At 35.3% G+C, this 16,221-nt stretch overlaps 1 protein-coding gene across 4 annotated transcripts in view; it reads right to left on the bottom strand.

Moving 5' to 3' along the window:
* Positions 1-16,221, bottom strand: part of LOC117211485 (glutamate receptor ionotropic, kainate 2) — a 211,583-nt gene that overhangs the window by 94,845 nt on the left and 100,517 nt on the right. For all 4 annotated transcript variants that reach the window (XR_004488262.1, XM_033455420.1, XM_033455418.1 and 1 more), the window contains exon 5: positions 6,877-7,034. Coding sequence is in view for 3 of the 4 variants with exons in the window: in XM_033455420.1 (XP_033311311.1) it covers positions 6,877-7,034 (158 nt within the window). In the remaining variant the exon portion in view is untranslated. The remainder of the gene's footprint in view (positions 1-6,876; positions 7,035-16,221) is intronic.

Genomic DNA, 16,221 nt, shown 5'->3' on the forward strand with positions numbered 1-16,221 from the left:
CATCACGTTTGTAGAAACGATACGGTGGTTTGATTGATCAAAGGGAACACGTTTCTGATGAGTATCCAACCCGAAATACCTTCGTTCCCTTTTATTTTTTCCCTTTTTTATTTTTTCTCTTTCTTTCCTATCTTTTTGCTCCTCTTTTTCTTCCAGCCAGGACCAGGTTTTCCAGCGTCAATTACGCTCATCCACCGACCAAAATGAAGGCACTCCTCGGTAAAGTTTTTTCTTTTAGAAGTGCGCATCCGTATCTTCCGCCGGCAAAGGCACCAACGAATTGGATTTACCACCAGACCCGTACTACCCTCTCAGAGCTCTTATTTTACTTCCATTACGATCGCGACACGATCTGATCAGAGCCGATGGATGCTTTTTAGGAAAATCACAGACGAATGGAACATACATACGCTACATTGGAATGGAGAACACTAGATTGGAATCGGTGATTTGATTTGCTCGAGTGTCGCGTTACTACTGTTGGATGCTGTTGATTAATTGCTCGTGACAAATTGATGCTCCATGAAGCATATTGCTCTAGCATTTCACAGATGTAAAGTTGAACGATTTTTAAAATAAATAAAGTAGAAATGCAATCGATGAAAGGTCAATTAAAATAAATAATATAGTAACACGACCGATGAAAATACGATAACTCAGCCAACCGTAAACTATAATTTCGATCCAGTGACCTAGAAATTCCTAGTAGCTACGTATGTGCAGATACGTTATTGACCAATTCTCAAGTGCAACAACAAATTTTCACGTAGAAAAGTAGACTGTCGAATGAAGTGTCTAAAGTATAAAATCAAATAACGAAAAAATATTTCACGATCAGAGCCGTCAGCGTAAAAATCAATTCACCATTCTTCGAAAATTAGGCCAAAAGCCTTAGCTTACCGTCATTCGATCGTTCACAATGTTGAGTGATCCATTTGAAGGAAACAGATCGACAATCAGGGAGAGCTGCTTCGATCACCTCCCACAGGAGCCATTTCCAGAGTCAAGCTTTCCACTGAGCCCGTTTGTCGGCTACGAGCTTTCGTCGCAGCCCCAGTAAAATACCCATCAGGAGTATCCACGTCTACATCCAGTCTGGTCAGGACGCTCCGATTTGATGGACGACGTTGTCGATTCAACGACGAAGCAATTGCAGCCCGAATGCCAGCAGCGTCGCGTTACTCGAGCACTTTCGATTGTCTATTCACCTTGAAACCGCAACCGTTTCCAGAACTACCGTTTCCACGCGAGCTGCGCTATTTTCTCGCACGATCGACGACCGCGAATTCACACGTGTTTCCATTATTCTAAATCTGCATGACGCTTGTTCACTAGCTTTGGACACAGCGTACTCTTTGCTTTCTGTGTTTTCCTTTTATTGGGAAAGAGTAACTTGTTATCTCTCTGATTCGATCTTACGCTGTGCGAATAACATTATTCTTAATTAATTATGCTTTGTAGAAATGTTGATGTAACAACTTTTATTCAGGAAATGTAAAATATATATAGATCATAAATGAATTGATCTGCCTTTATATTTCTCCCTTTCGAATTTTTATTTATATTAAGAATGGTATCATACATTAGACGTGATGAATTTTTGTATAATGTGGAGTATGGAGACTTTGATAAGTATCCCAGAAGTGTTTCTGATCTTTTCAAAGGATAGAGTAGCAGATAAATTAGATTTGGCCGTAAACAGCGCTGTCTATGTAATAATATAATAATTATAAGTTAAAAATGATGATAGACTACTATTTTATATGCCAAGACTATTATTTTCTTCTAAGAGACATGAAAAATTTGAGTAGATCCTTTTACGGAAATAAAAATGGAGATTTGAAGTAGCCCTCGCTCGAGAGTTGTAGAAGTAAAACGTAACTTCCATGATCCGGCGGATTTCTATATAGCTCATACATCAAGAAATTTATTATACTTTCATTGAATCTGACCCAAGTTTAACAATACAAACGGCTCCTACTTGAAAGTATCATATTTTCCGAACGTTTTTCCCATTCAGTAAAAAGATAATCTTTCTCTTACGATCTCATGAAAGTCGATCGTAAAATATCCCACAAAAGGGTCCAACTACCTAATTTACAAAGTTGTTTTCACGACGAAAACGAATGAAAAAAGAAGCTGAAAAGAAAAGAATCTTATATTTTCTTATCGAATCTATTGGCCCATTGTGAAGTATCAAAACTTCCATGCAAATCGTTGCTGAAGTTTTAACGAGGCATTTAAGACAATGCCTCGTGCAATAGACTATTGGTGGACAAGGTGAAGGTAATAAAAGGGGAAAACGTAATGCCATTCGATAATATGAAAATAATTGAGCGGAGCTTATATAATATATTATCAAACATGTGAATGCACCCTAGTCTAATACCTGAAAACATACTGACAAAAGAATCTCTTTCGTTATTACGTCATACAAGAAACCTGTATTGAACTTTCTATAGTAAACAATGCACCATTGTATCGTAGAAATATGTATTTGCAAACAGCTTTTCACATAAGTAATGATTAATAATATCTGTAGATTAATAATGAAAATAATAATGGAGTAATAGCAATTTGATTATATCATAACTTTTGTTTTATACGACAAAGATATTTTGTCAAAATTTTCCACGTATATATCTTCTTTCATTTCATACGATCATTTCTATGAGACATTTAACCATTTCTATCTAAAATCTTTGTACTAATAATAATCTTATTCTTTTGTCATACAATAATCTATATCACTTATTTTCAGTTCAAATATCCTTTCTTCATACCTATAACATTCTAGACCAGGTATATGTAGGTATGTACTTATCTACTTCGTACATCTATCATCCTATTCTAAACACTCTTGACACGCTCGATAAAATCCTATCGCCTTCACAGTGATACTCTTACAAAAATTTCTGACACGCTTTTCATCATATCGTATCATGTTTCAGACTGAAATTCCAATCTTTATATTAACTTTCCAATTTCTATAGATACCTACAGGCGCCTCTCTTCGTTCTATGTTACACGTATTTCCAAATATACTGTTAATTCGAATTAATAAAAATCTCCGACGAAAAAAATCTGCGACGAAAATCCAAGGGCCAATTTCTATTCAAACAGCAATATTTATATAATATATTCCACCTCGCACAAATTATTCCATCCTCCCCTAGAGGAAGGAATAATTGCAACCAAAGGACGGCCGTACAAACCGATCGTATATCCACAGAAAGTCGAAACCATGCATAGAGATGGTCGAGTATCCCACAGGACCCCATACAAAGGTCACCATTGACCCTACGTCGGCCAAACAATTTCCCCACAATGCATTCGATATTAGCGACAGCGTGGAGACGCACGCAGGGAGCGATGAATTTTCCGGTGAAATAGATACGTGGCATCTAACAGAATTTATTCAAATCCCCATCGTTCTGGTCTCTGTGGCGCAATAAGCCAACGCCGCCCGTGGTTTTATGAATAATGCAACGCTTCTGGTGGCTCCTTCTTTTGCGCTTAGAACGCGAGACAGTCGGAGCGTATAAGAGCCATAGGTGTGCCCGGTTCTTAAGAAGTGTGCAAGCTCGTATCGGTGACAGAATGGCGGGCAAGGAGATGAAGATTTGCCCTATTCGCCGTGTGAAGCGCAGTTGACACACTTTCTAGGCTGCGATCGATACGTCACCCATACCATAGAGGAGTAAGAAGATCATTGTGGTCTGTGGATTGCCAATAGAGAATGCATGTGTATATGAGAGAGAGAGGAGGTGAGGAGTTTAATTCGTAATGGTGTATTCTCTGCGAGTGGTACGAGTATCGATCGTGACGCAACTGCTGTTGCACGCCGTCACGCTAATGCAACGACAACGTCGATCATCGGGACCGCTGAATTTTCAACAGGACGCGTGTCTCCAGGTTCTACGATTATGCTTCGTAGTTTCGAACACTGGCTGCGAGCTGATCACTACAGCGCAATGTGGTTTGGAAACTGTGGAAGGAGGAATTCTTGATTCTGATGGCTTCTCGTGATTTAATGGCATATCAGGATTAATTCCAATTAGCGGACAGGCGTTTTAAAGATACTTTGTAGAGGTTGATTTATTTCTTACTTACAATTACAGCTTCCAATAATTTATTAGATAGATAGAAGAGTATGTTAATATGAATCAGCGTACGCGAGTATGAGTTGATCACCGTGATGTAGTTTAGGAATCGAGAAGTGAAGAATTTTTTATTTCTGGTAATTTTAATTCGAGGTAGATTCTGGTCGGTGTTTTAAGGAAACGTTGTAAACATTACTGTTTCTTTTTCATAGAATGTGAACTAATCTATTAAAGGGATAGATTGTACTAATTATGTGTTAACAAAACAAAATGAAAATTCAGATTAATCCCAAAGACTCATTAGTCAGCAAATGAAAGTAAATGTTCTATTATTCAGTCGTATAATGTATAGATATACGATTACAAGTATTATATGATTATATATGTGTACATAATAATAATATCAATACTGATGTTACATTTATTATTGGTACAACTACCGATACAAATGAAAATTGGAACGTGGTACGATACAGCATGTTGGAATGTGTATTTGCAGAGTCAGTTATGTTGCATGACGTTTGATAGATTGACTGTATTTTACGTGTGATCTTGATGGATCGCCTGGCCGCTGTTGGATTTATCGCCGAATTCACCAGGACGGAGCTTCTCGCGAATATTCTTCGCCCAACTAATTTGAAGCGAAGATGTCGGAGTCGCGTGAAATCCGACTTTTAAACTTAACGACAATCTTACGTGGAACTGGGTAACGTAATGGCACTTCTCAGAACTTTATCGCGTGAATAATAGATAAAATCATATTTCAAGGAACTTGGTTGACGGGATAGCTTGTCGGTGACAGAAATGACCGTCGTCTAATCAGCGATGACATATCTTTTTTTTCATACGTTAAAAACACATCGAAGAGTTCATCGAATACATCATTCTTCGAATTATTTCTTATATTTAATTTTGGGAAGTAACGTGCTATTAGAAGTCGAGATTTTTCAAAATATTATAATCTACGATAATGCAGACTACAGGATACAGAGATAGAGAATTAGATAGTATATTATAGACATAAATAAAGATAGTATATTATAGACATTAAGTCATCAATCATTCTGTACGATCCTGTGTGCATTCGCACTCGGATAATTTTTCAAATCAGCAAAATAAATTTAGTTGCCATCATCATGTAATATGCAGAATCGATAGACAATACCCACATATACACTACTACTCTTCAGTATACTTAGAAAAAGCATAAATTACAACACATTTAGTTATAAAATAAAATAGATATTTATGAATCGCGTGTATAAAGAAGATTGAATTTCTAAGATTTCATTACAATTCGTGTTTAGAAACGAACGTTCTGTGACTTACTACTGATGACTATCTACAACTATATAAATTTCAAAATTCTATTGCATCTTTTTGATAATGCACAATAGATTTGCAATCCCTTTAGAAGTTCCTCAATACAACCTGCTAAAATTGTTTTTGAAAAAAACTTCGATAGATTTAGGAGAAACCAGAAATCGATAAATCTCGTAAATAGTCATACTACAATTTCAAAGCACTTCATCGAGACGCCAACGAAATTAGAGTCCGACACGTGCATCCATGAGCCATATCGAGAATGCAATCAAACTCGAGCGTTAATTCGATTAAATTCACGAACAGAGTACGCCATTCCATTTGTCGTTTATCGCGCTTTGAAACGACCAATTGACGATAACGGAACTGTAAGGAACTAGATGTAGTCGATAATACATATTTATCGCCTTAAAACAAACAATTTTATTATTGTGCTATTGTAACGAGATTTAACCGAAGCTTAATTTTACGACGTGAGCTTTCTTCGAAATCCGTTTATACTTAAGTAGCTGACTTCGAACGTTTGAATATACTGCTCGCAGTTGTCCAACGTTAAATCATCGTATTAACAAATAATCTAATTCCTATAAGCGCTGACATCTCGTCTCCTTCTTTTCTAAAACCATATTCAAATAGGAAAGTAATTCGTGGGTTAAGAAGGATTCAGACGCTAAGAAGAAACAGCAAATTTTAACGCGATGGAAATTGCTAGATTTCAAGCAAGATTTAGATTTAGAATGGAAGTCTTGATTTATAACCGTATGCTAATTGGAACATGCACTGCGGTTAAGGACTTTGTGAGAATTTGTTTGAGAAACTGGGTTTCAGGGATTTAGAATGAATTTGAAATTGATACATTACGAGCTGGTATAATTAGAAAATTAGGGGATCAAGAATATTCATGGTCCCTTGAGTTGCACTATTCAGCGTTGTAAAAATAAAGTAGCATTCGAAATTATTACCTTCGTCCTCTAAATATTTCTAACAGAGGTAAAAAAACATGCCGGACATAGTCGCATTTTTCATTTCCATTTATAGATTATGCTCCTTGAGTTTAACTAGGAAAATTGGAAAATCCAATATAAATATATAAATATAAATCCACAATAAAATATCCAAAGTAAATTACTCAGTATAATACGTAATAAATAAAATAAATTTCTACTTGTTTCTGTAATTATTTACATAAAAATTACGTAATTGTTAACACCAATTATTACAATCATAACTCTACACATATTTCTTTCATCCAATCCTAACTCGAAGAAACTTTCTTTCTTTCTAACCACCTCGCATTCATTCTGTTCAAACATGGTCTACCATTTTCAGCTCCAAAAAATTTGCAAGAGAGGAAACGTCGAACATTTATCGAGCAAACACAACATCTCCTTGATCGACCGTTGCCTTTTGAGTTTCTTTCGCCTAAAGCGACTAAAGTCAGGAAACTCACCGGTATTCGGAACCCTCGCTCAGCTGTCTGACCGTAATAGGGAATTCATTGGGTCCGTGTGCCTTCAGGAGCTCCTGCAACCGCACCAACCCTTCGTTATTCTCGTAGATGATGGTAAAGCTCTTCCAGCCCCAGGCTTTCACCAAATCAACGTATGCCTGAAACACAGTAGTCGCTTATTAGCCAGAATCGCGAACCTCGAACGACGATCCGTCGTCTCACTAGGAAATACTTTACTCCGTTCCCAGTAATACCGGATTCCATGAACTAGTTTGCATGTACGAGTTTTCTGACGCGATTCAAACTTTCAAAGGTGTAATGGACCGTGCGAGGACGAACACGACGATGCACCATGCAAATGAGAGCACACCCGACTTTATCGCGATTGATAAATTAGTCGGTTGCTGGCAAGGTTATAGAGTCTGAATGGAAGATGTTTCGATTTAATAAAACGGAAACTTGTAATTCTAGTTCTTCGGCCGTATCTTATGCGGTACAACTGTTCCAAGAGTTTGTGGCAAGATTTAGTTTAGACTCTACATTCTAAAAGATTTATTAGTGAACTTTTTGCTGAAAATGAATTAGGTTTGAGATTTGTTTGATATGAATGATTAATAAGAGTTGATTTAGAATTAGATATGATAATAATCAATTCATACATCGTTATGTTACGACAATAGGCGGATAGATTTCTTCAAAATATAACTCGAATAATATTTCTAGTTTTCTTGAGAGAAATACATTTATTATACAAATATTCCAAAGAGCGTATTTCTTGGAGAAAATTATGTTCATAGATATTCATTTAATATATCATTCTTAACATTTATCGTTAACTGGTACATTTCTAAATTATTTAGTAGGTACAGACATTCGTCTGTAATTTTTGTATCTATTAGATATTCATATCTAAATATAGATGATTCACAATTATCTTGATATTTAAGAACGCTTTCAGATTTACAAGTAAACAAAGATTTATCTGTAATTTAATGATTAGTTTTTAATGGAAATAACATTCTATTTTGTAATTTTTACACTAAAAATGTAGATACATGTACTAGTTTCTTTTTAATGGATGAAGATGATTTAATTGGTATTACTAACGTTAAATGTGTAACGGTACAATTACTATAGAAACAAGTAATAATCAATGATATCTCATTATCACGTTAAATAAGTAAATAAACGACGAAAACTGAATGACTAATGGTTTAAACTCGAACGATAAATATTATACATTTTAATCGAGGTTCGTCTTCTTGGAATCGTCCTCTGCCAAACTCAAATCGATCGCGGCAATTAATTTTAACAGAACGTAACGGTCTGGAAACCGGCCGCGCCCTTCAATTATCAATTTTCACTTTAGATTCCATTGGAATGTTAGATTGCAATCCGTCCCGATGAAATATCGATAACGTTACCTATAAATTGAAACTATCACGGATGTTCTATGGACGCCATTATTGCGACCATGAGATGCTATAAAATATCATGGTCATACATGTAGCAACGTCCTATCTTCATGTTGGTGATACTTTTAGTCATATCTTTGCGCGAGTTTCGTTTTCTCCGTTACAGAAACGCTGATGACGACGATCATGACCGTCGATTTTTCTGCATTCTTTGATTTCCCGAGCAAGAAGCTTAATAGTAGATATCATTCCAGTTTGACTCGATGGAACACTCTTCATACTGCAATGTATCCTCTCTATTATTTATTATATCCAGGATCTGCATCCTCAAACGAGAGGCTAAAATGGTGAAACGATGTAAGTGCAAAAAAAAAGAGAATGGAAAATGAGATTTTAGCGAAAAAGAGGTATATATTTCAAATTTGATGTGTATCTGAAAATAGATGATAGAAATATAGAGATGATAGAAATTAGAATTTATTTTAGATTTTAAGACTGTCACAAGACAGAATTATGATGTCAAATGTCAAGTAAATTAAGATTAAAAAAGACAAAACATAAATGAATAATAAGAAGCTATGAATAAGATTATCTATATGTAGATATTGGATAACTTTAATTAATCCTATAGATTTATTTTTCCAATGTCAAAATTAATAGGAAAGTTTCTACCATTGAAATTTTTATTTCTGGCATTTAAATCGTTTACCATTTCCACTTCTGAAACATTTTCAAACTGGAATTACATTGAAAAAATTGAAACTTCGTAATTCAATTGTAAAATCATTATGCATTAAATATTTTTTTAAAGTGACTGAGGACTCTGAAACTACTCAAGATTTAATGTCGAGGACACGAAAACGCAGAAGTTAATAAAGCCTCTCGTGGTTCACATCCAACTATTTACTTCGCGATATAAGGTCAACTATTTCGCAAGAATCTTCTCTTTAAGTTGCTCCCAAAGACGGAATTTTGACTTCGCCGGAACAAAGGTAAAACTATGAAAAATGGAAAAATCGCAAAAAATTCCCGTCGTTACTATTATCTTCCGTTTCAACCATTTCTATCATTGATCATCTCAGAACTCACTTTTGAGGTTCAGCTACTTCTTTATGTGCAAATAAACACAGTGTCAACTATCATTGTTCCTCGATTTGTATCGATTAGATAACATCGCTATCTAAATTTTTCTCATGAGGTCGAGATATTCTGCAACGCAATTTGTTCGTAAAACATGATAATACTTTGCAACATGGTACCGTTCATAGGACGTTTCAATTTTCCATATGTAAAATTCAAAGTATCTGTTGTGTATTCCAAATAACATTTTACCCTTTTGTTTCAATAGGAACAATTCATTACACCAAATGTCTACTGAGTATTACAAATAACATTTGATCCTTCTTTTTCAACATATCACATTCACTACTCCAAATTCCAAATAACGCTAACTCCTTTCCCATTAGGTACAATTCGTTACACTAAATATTTATTGGGTATTTCGAATAACATTTGGTTCTTCTTCTGCAATATTAAAAATTCGTCTGACTATCTATTCAAAATATGGTTATATAAATCTGTCTGTTTTCGCCTACCATTTTAATAAAAAATATTGATATAATGAATTTGGATACTCATAAAAATTATTACTTTTGATGTTGCTGTGTGGTGCGTTGTGTAAAAATTTCTTTATGCCTTTTCATTCTTCCAAATATATAACGATAAAATTTGCTACGGCAAGAATCTTAAAAAATAATATTTACTTATAAACCCTGAAGAATCGTGATAATAAAACGCAACAGATGTTGCAAGACTTTCGCACAACACAGTACGCAACAAGATGTTTCGTAAACGCGCAAGTGTATAAGTTTCACGAGCAACTAGAAAAAGGTCTGGTCCGGTAATATCGATCGGAAGTTAAAGAAGTTTAGAGCCGCGGTTCTACGCTCGGCAACTGTGCCGCTGATGTTTCGAAAGTTAGCAAGGGTGCGCGGACCTGGCGCGTATTTAGCCCCGGCTATAGCTTTTCTATGGGGAAGGCTGGGCTTTTACGTGGAAAACGACTATTACAGCCGGCCGGCTCTCTGCAATGGCCGAATCGAGACCCAGGAAGCAACTTCGCGACTGAGTTTTCACGAGGATCCGCCTTGGCGGTAACTCGCGTTTCGAACCCGCTTTTCCGATAATCCGAACTTCCTAAAAGCGCCGCTGTATATTTTCCGGCGAGTAACTTTCGCCAGTATGGAGCGGAGTATCCGCCTTCTTTCTCTTTCACTCTCTCTCTCTCTTTCTCTTTCTCTCTCTCTTTCTCCAACCCTTTCAGTCTCTTTCACACACCCCACCCTCTTCTCAAAAGGTTATGCTTTTCAGGTTTTACAACAACCACCATGCGGCACAAACTCGTTCCCAGATTTTGCCTAAGATATCTTGAACGAAACACGAAGTACCTTGGCTCGCGCACACAGGATTCAAGGATAAATTCAAATTGGCTTGTTTACTAAACCATCGATTGCCAATGCTCGAGACTGCATCAATTTTTCAGCGGTTTCAACTTTATTTGCCGTTGGAATGAGCTTTTTAGACCATCTCGTTTTATCTTTGATCGGGCGCTTTTCAGACTGTTAAGAGTCCTTTCTTTGATCGAGACAACTCGTTTAATGGAGGGTTCTTCGGAAACTCGTTCTTTTGAGAAAAACTAAGGGTTGAAAAATGAGGGTAGAATGATGTTATGGTAGGTGGATTACAATGGATTGTTGGTTTTGTAGGTTGGGTGAAAGATATTGATTGTTTTAACTGAGATTTTCATTAATTAGCCTATCTGTGACCTCTTATATAATTTTCTATTAATTGATAATAGCAGTAAATTGATAAGTGACATGGGTAGATAAGTGTCTATCACATAAATTGCTTTCTATCATTTTTCTTGAAGAGGATGACTAACTAACTGATCTCTATAATTTATACATTTTCGTTTCATTATTAAACATGTTGCTGTTATATCTATAGGGGAAATTATTAATACCAGTAATTTATAACTCGTAGCTCCGGACTGTCAGATTCATTTCTTAAATTTCGTATTTTCTAGTTTCTCCTTTATTAGTCGATGAGCCTGATAAAAATGATTTGACGTGACAATTATGATGCGGTGCCAATTACCCGGTATTAATATTAATATATCCAATATAAAAACCGATAATTAGAAATCAACGATGACATCGTGGAGCGATGTGTCTGTAATTTCCAAGAGTGGTCAGGGTTCTGATTACACCGCGTTCTGATGGAAAAAATGCGCATCAGTGAATGCGCGACAGACAGGACACGTCATAAACCTGATCGTTTAATGAACGCGTTCCACTGTCTGCGCAACGAGTATTAAATTCCTCGGCGTCTATATCGTTCATTTTTCACGTATTATCAATATTTCGAGAGCAATAAGTAGAGGGCGAATGAACACGATGCCCTTTAAATTAGAATCATTATTAAATTATTGAGAAACGAAAATTTGCTAGCTTGAACTATTCGTAGTTGAAGGCAGTAAAGCATATTTACAAATAGTACATGGCAATCGAGCAATGTCTCGAATTGTATAGAAGGATCCAGTGGAAGTGTTCAAGCAGCGAACTTTCGAACAGATCTACGAATACTCGAAATTGACTTTCCAAGATGCTTTTACGAAGTCTCGGGTCATCTATATGCTACGGATAGACACTAAGTATTCAGAGACAGTTACAAACACGAGACGTTCCAGCTTTGGCGCATTCTGAACATGTCAATCACAGGGAATTTAATGAAAAGGACATACTGAGCATATAGATTAACATATTAATACGAGTAAGGAATATTAATTTACTGACCTGGAAATATTTAATCTCCAATATTTAGCAAGCAATTTACTGTCCTGGAATGCGACCCCTTAAGTTCTAGACTCTTACGAAATATCAAGGATGCCAGGTATTTCATCTAAATTGAGGATTTCTGTTAACTTTCCTACTTTGAAAGATCCGGAAAATGTTATAAAGAAATTCTTTCCTCCGAAGCAGCAATTATTTTTAACGAAGTCTCGAGTGAAAAGAATTTATTCTATATTTTTTCATGTATTATAAAATCATCTCATTTGTACCATCAGTACTAGAACACTCTGTATATAGATAAATTCTACGTATATAAGAGTAATAAAACTCAATGCATGCTTTAAAAAAAAGGTCTGGAATGAATTTATTACTCGACCTAATGCTATAACGATATTTTGATTTGCAAATTATCCTCAGCTACCTTAATTACCACAAACATGAATTTAAGAAATACCCACGCGTACTAAACTGCCAGACGCTTTTAACTCAAGTTCTCGACAATGGCGTAACGTGGAAGAGCTGGCGCCTCTTCGAGCGCGCGAACGGCACCCAACAAGCTCGTGAAAGCGTTTCGAGGTCTGAGCGCGAGACTTACCCAGATTTCCTCGACACGAGCACAGGGAATTAATATCACGCACGGTGCATGAAGATCGTGGTCGACTTGCGATACGGAATGACAAACGCGAACGTGCACTGTTCGGAAATGTGTATGCAAATACACGGCAATGGAGCTAGTGTAGTTCAAGAAAAAAGAAACGAAACAACCATCTGGGGAGGAATAATTCCGTGAATCGGAATTGTCCAAGGGCATACCATGTGTCTACTATAATCGTAGAAAATACGCTGTAAATCTGACCGTGACAACTATTCCCGGTATTTCTACTCGAGCGTTCGGCTTTCGCGCTTTGCAAGCAGCCAGTATGTGCAAATCGTGAGTCAGGAACGGCCACGTTTTCCACTGCCGAATACACGTTGTATTTCCGCGCTGGTAACTTGGTAGACCGACATCGACGCCGCCGGTTAATTTACCTTTCGCTGCTTTAAACGCTTTCGTTTCCGAATACATAGATCGTACGATCCGTCCGAGCCGGTAGCCACGAATTATTTCATTGGGGTTTGTTAACGCGGTTACTGTAGAACGTTCTCGATTGCTTCGTTGCGGCTTTCTTGTGAAGTTCCTGGATTTGTAGATGCATAGATTAGGGAGGAAATTCGTTTCCATTCTTTTCGATATTGTAGTGGTATGGTTGAACCTGTTCAATTAGATTTAGTGCTTAGTAATAGTTGTACGATGGTATCTTTATTTGCGAGAAGCGTTTGTGATGTACAGATTGGGGTAATTTGTGTTGATATGGAAGAAACACACATATAATAATTTAATATTTATATGTATAATTTCTAAATTTTACATGCATAATTAATTAGCTTGTAACATGTATAAATACCAATAAAAATGTATTTATGTCTAATTCATTTATTTAACATATTATTTCATGATATTGAGAATATGTATGTGTATAATTATTAAGAAGACTGATAACAAGAATGATTCTCAAAAACGATAAAATACTTTGGCACCTTCAACGTCTCTTGAAAATTCCTTTTTATTTTTGCCGCAACAAATATTTCAGAGGAACAATTTATAAAATATGAAATGTTTTCGTAGATCTCATATACAAAGTTCTTTCTTAAGTATCCGAAGTTAATACTTTTTCTGAAAACTTCGAATAAAGAAGAAATACCTAGCATCTTGTTCGTTCACTTTCTTATATTCAGTGTTTACAAGAACTTATTGTCGAACAATAGAAGAAGGAAAAAATTCAATTAAACGATTGTCTGTATCTTAAAGGCACGAACTTAAAACAATAACTCATAGTTGATTTAACAGATACGTAGGGAATTCTTTTATGAATAGTTATGGAGAGACAACAAATTGTGAAATTTGTCGATACAGAATAGCTGGTATATGATACATAAAATCTGAGACACGTTGAATACTTTTCATTGCTTTACTTTCCTTATTATTTTAGCATAAATCGATCGTTCCATTCGTATTACACATGTCTTATAACGTAAAATACTATACAAAATATAATAAAGTTTGAATTTACTAATAAATACAACGTGTAAGTGCCTCAATACTTTTTCTAAAAATGAAATAAATAATTATGATAAACTTGATACAAATTGGCTTTTGTATTGTTCATTTATCACCTATTCAAATATTTAATATTTCATAACATTTACTTTAAAAAATTCCTGTCATTTTTAACCTCTTTTAACGTAGATTACCTCTCATCCATTTCATAATTCATTTCGTCCAATTATTTAAACTTTAGCTGGGAAAAATTTGAAGTAGACAAATTTTCGAAAAAATGGTCATCCCTTTCCCTACGGTAAAGGACTTTAACGTTCGCAGAGGCGTATCACAGGAGCAATTCATTCGAGGTGTCAGTCTCAGCAGTGTATGCGGAGGTTAGGTTAATTGTTAGGTGCATAAATCGGAGAGGTCGTCGTCGGAAAGCAAATCTTTCGTTCCGAATATTTTACCGGCTAATCTGAATAATCCTTTTGGCCCGCAATCTCGGTAATCCCTGTAACACCCTTTCTCATTCCGTTCCTATATTTCCCTTTCTAGCTATTCTTTTGAAAATACTCTGCCATCCCAAACGTTTTCGTTTAATTCCGAATGATAAATTATTCGCCATGCGATCAATTCCGTTTAAGGTGTCATCGAATCAGAAAATTGAAATTGGCGCGACGACGCGAGCAAATTAGTTGCTACGCTAGCTGCTAACCTTTTAGAGTCTGACGTATAACGATATTACAATTCTTTGTATTCATTGTGATAGAGAAAATAAACTGTCTCTCTCGTGTGATTCTATAACCATCCTAAGATCTTTCCTGGTTATACAGTCACAGAGCACAGGATACAATGAGACCAAATTTGATTAGAAATCTGTAAAATCGACTAAATTTTATTCTATCATTTTATTCTCTCATATTAAATGATACATTAATTATATATTTTTGCAGTATACTTTTATTACTATTCATTTAATATTCCAATTGTTTAAGTAAAAGAATAATGTTAAACGTGCACGATACCGTTAAAAATCGTAAAACACGAATACAAAAATTATATTGCAGTTACCCGCCTGGGAAGATAATATGCAAATCTGAAATAAGAAATAGAGAGAAATAAATTCTAATAATATTAATTCTTAGAAATGATAAGCGCTCCTAATCATGGAATAAAACGTGTATTGAAATCTTAATTTCAAAAACTGCAAAGGAGTCACGCCTGTATCGTGAATCTGGCTTAACCTTAATTGTTTCTGATGCTTATAACGACATTAGAACACACGGTACTCATTGCAATAAAGGAAATGCGTTTTAAGACGAAATAAAGCTGCGGTCTTATATCATCGTAAATGAAAGAAACGTTCGTAATTAAGGTTCGCGGAATGAGACTGTCTTGATCTTTAACTACCATTACAGTTCAATGCTTCTAGTCTCTGCTCTGTTCCACTTTGCATTCAGGAAATTGAAGTTTTAATTAAAATTAAGATCTTTGAATTTTTAAACAGTTATAATTTTTAAAGCTAAGGTACGTGAATTTTTGAAAAGGAACGATTTTTAAAATTGTGATATTTCAATGTTTAAAAAGGTTCAAGAGGTATGACATACATTTTTAAAATTTACAGTAGAACCATACAACCTTCATTAATGATCTGGGTATATTGATACAAAAACCGTGAAAGATTTTTATACATTTCTATATACTTATAATTATAGCATTTTATTATGTCTGAAAATTTAGTCTTGATTGTTGTATTAAAAAGATATTGCATAAAATTGAACAATTGCATATTCTTCAATGTATTTGTATTTGGTTTAGTATTTACGACAATTAGTTATATTAATAAAGCTTGATATATTATGCTGAAAGAATAATATCTATATAAATGAACGAAAAGAACAAATTCAGCGGAAGAGCATCAATTTGGCTACAAAAGCCAAGTTGAAAAACGTTCGTAATTCTCCAACCAACACGACAGATCTTTTAAAAAATTAAA

This window comes from Bombus bifarius, unplaced genomic scaffold (genome assembly GCF_011952205.1).
Source record: "Bombus bifarius isolate JDL3187 unplaced genomic scaffold, Bbif_JDL3187 scf7180000008237, whole genome shotgun sequence".
Classification (NCBI taxonomy): domain Eukaryota; kingdom Metazoa; phylum Arthropoda; class Insecta; order Hymenoptera; family Apidae; genus Bombus; species Bombus bifarius.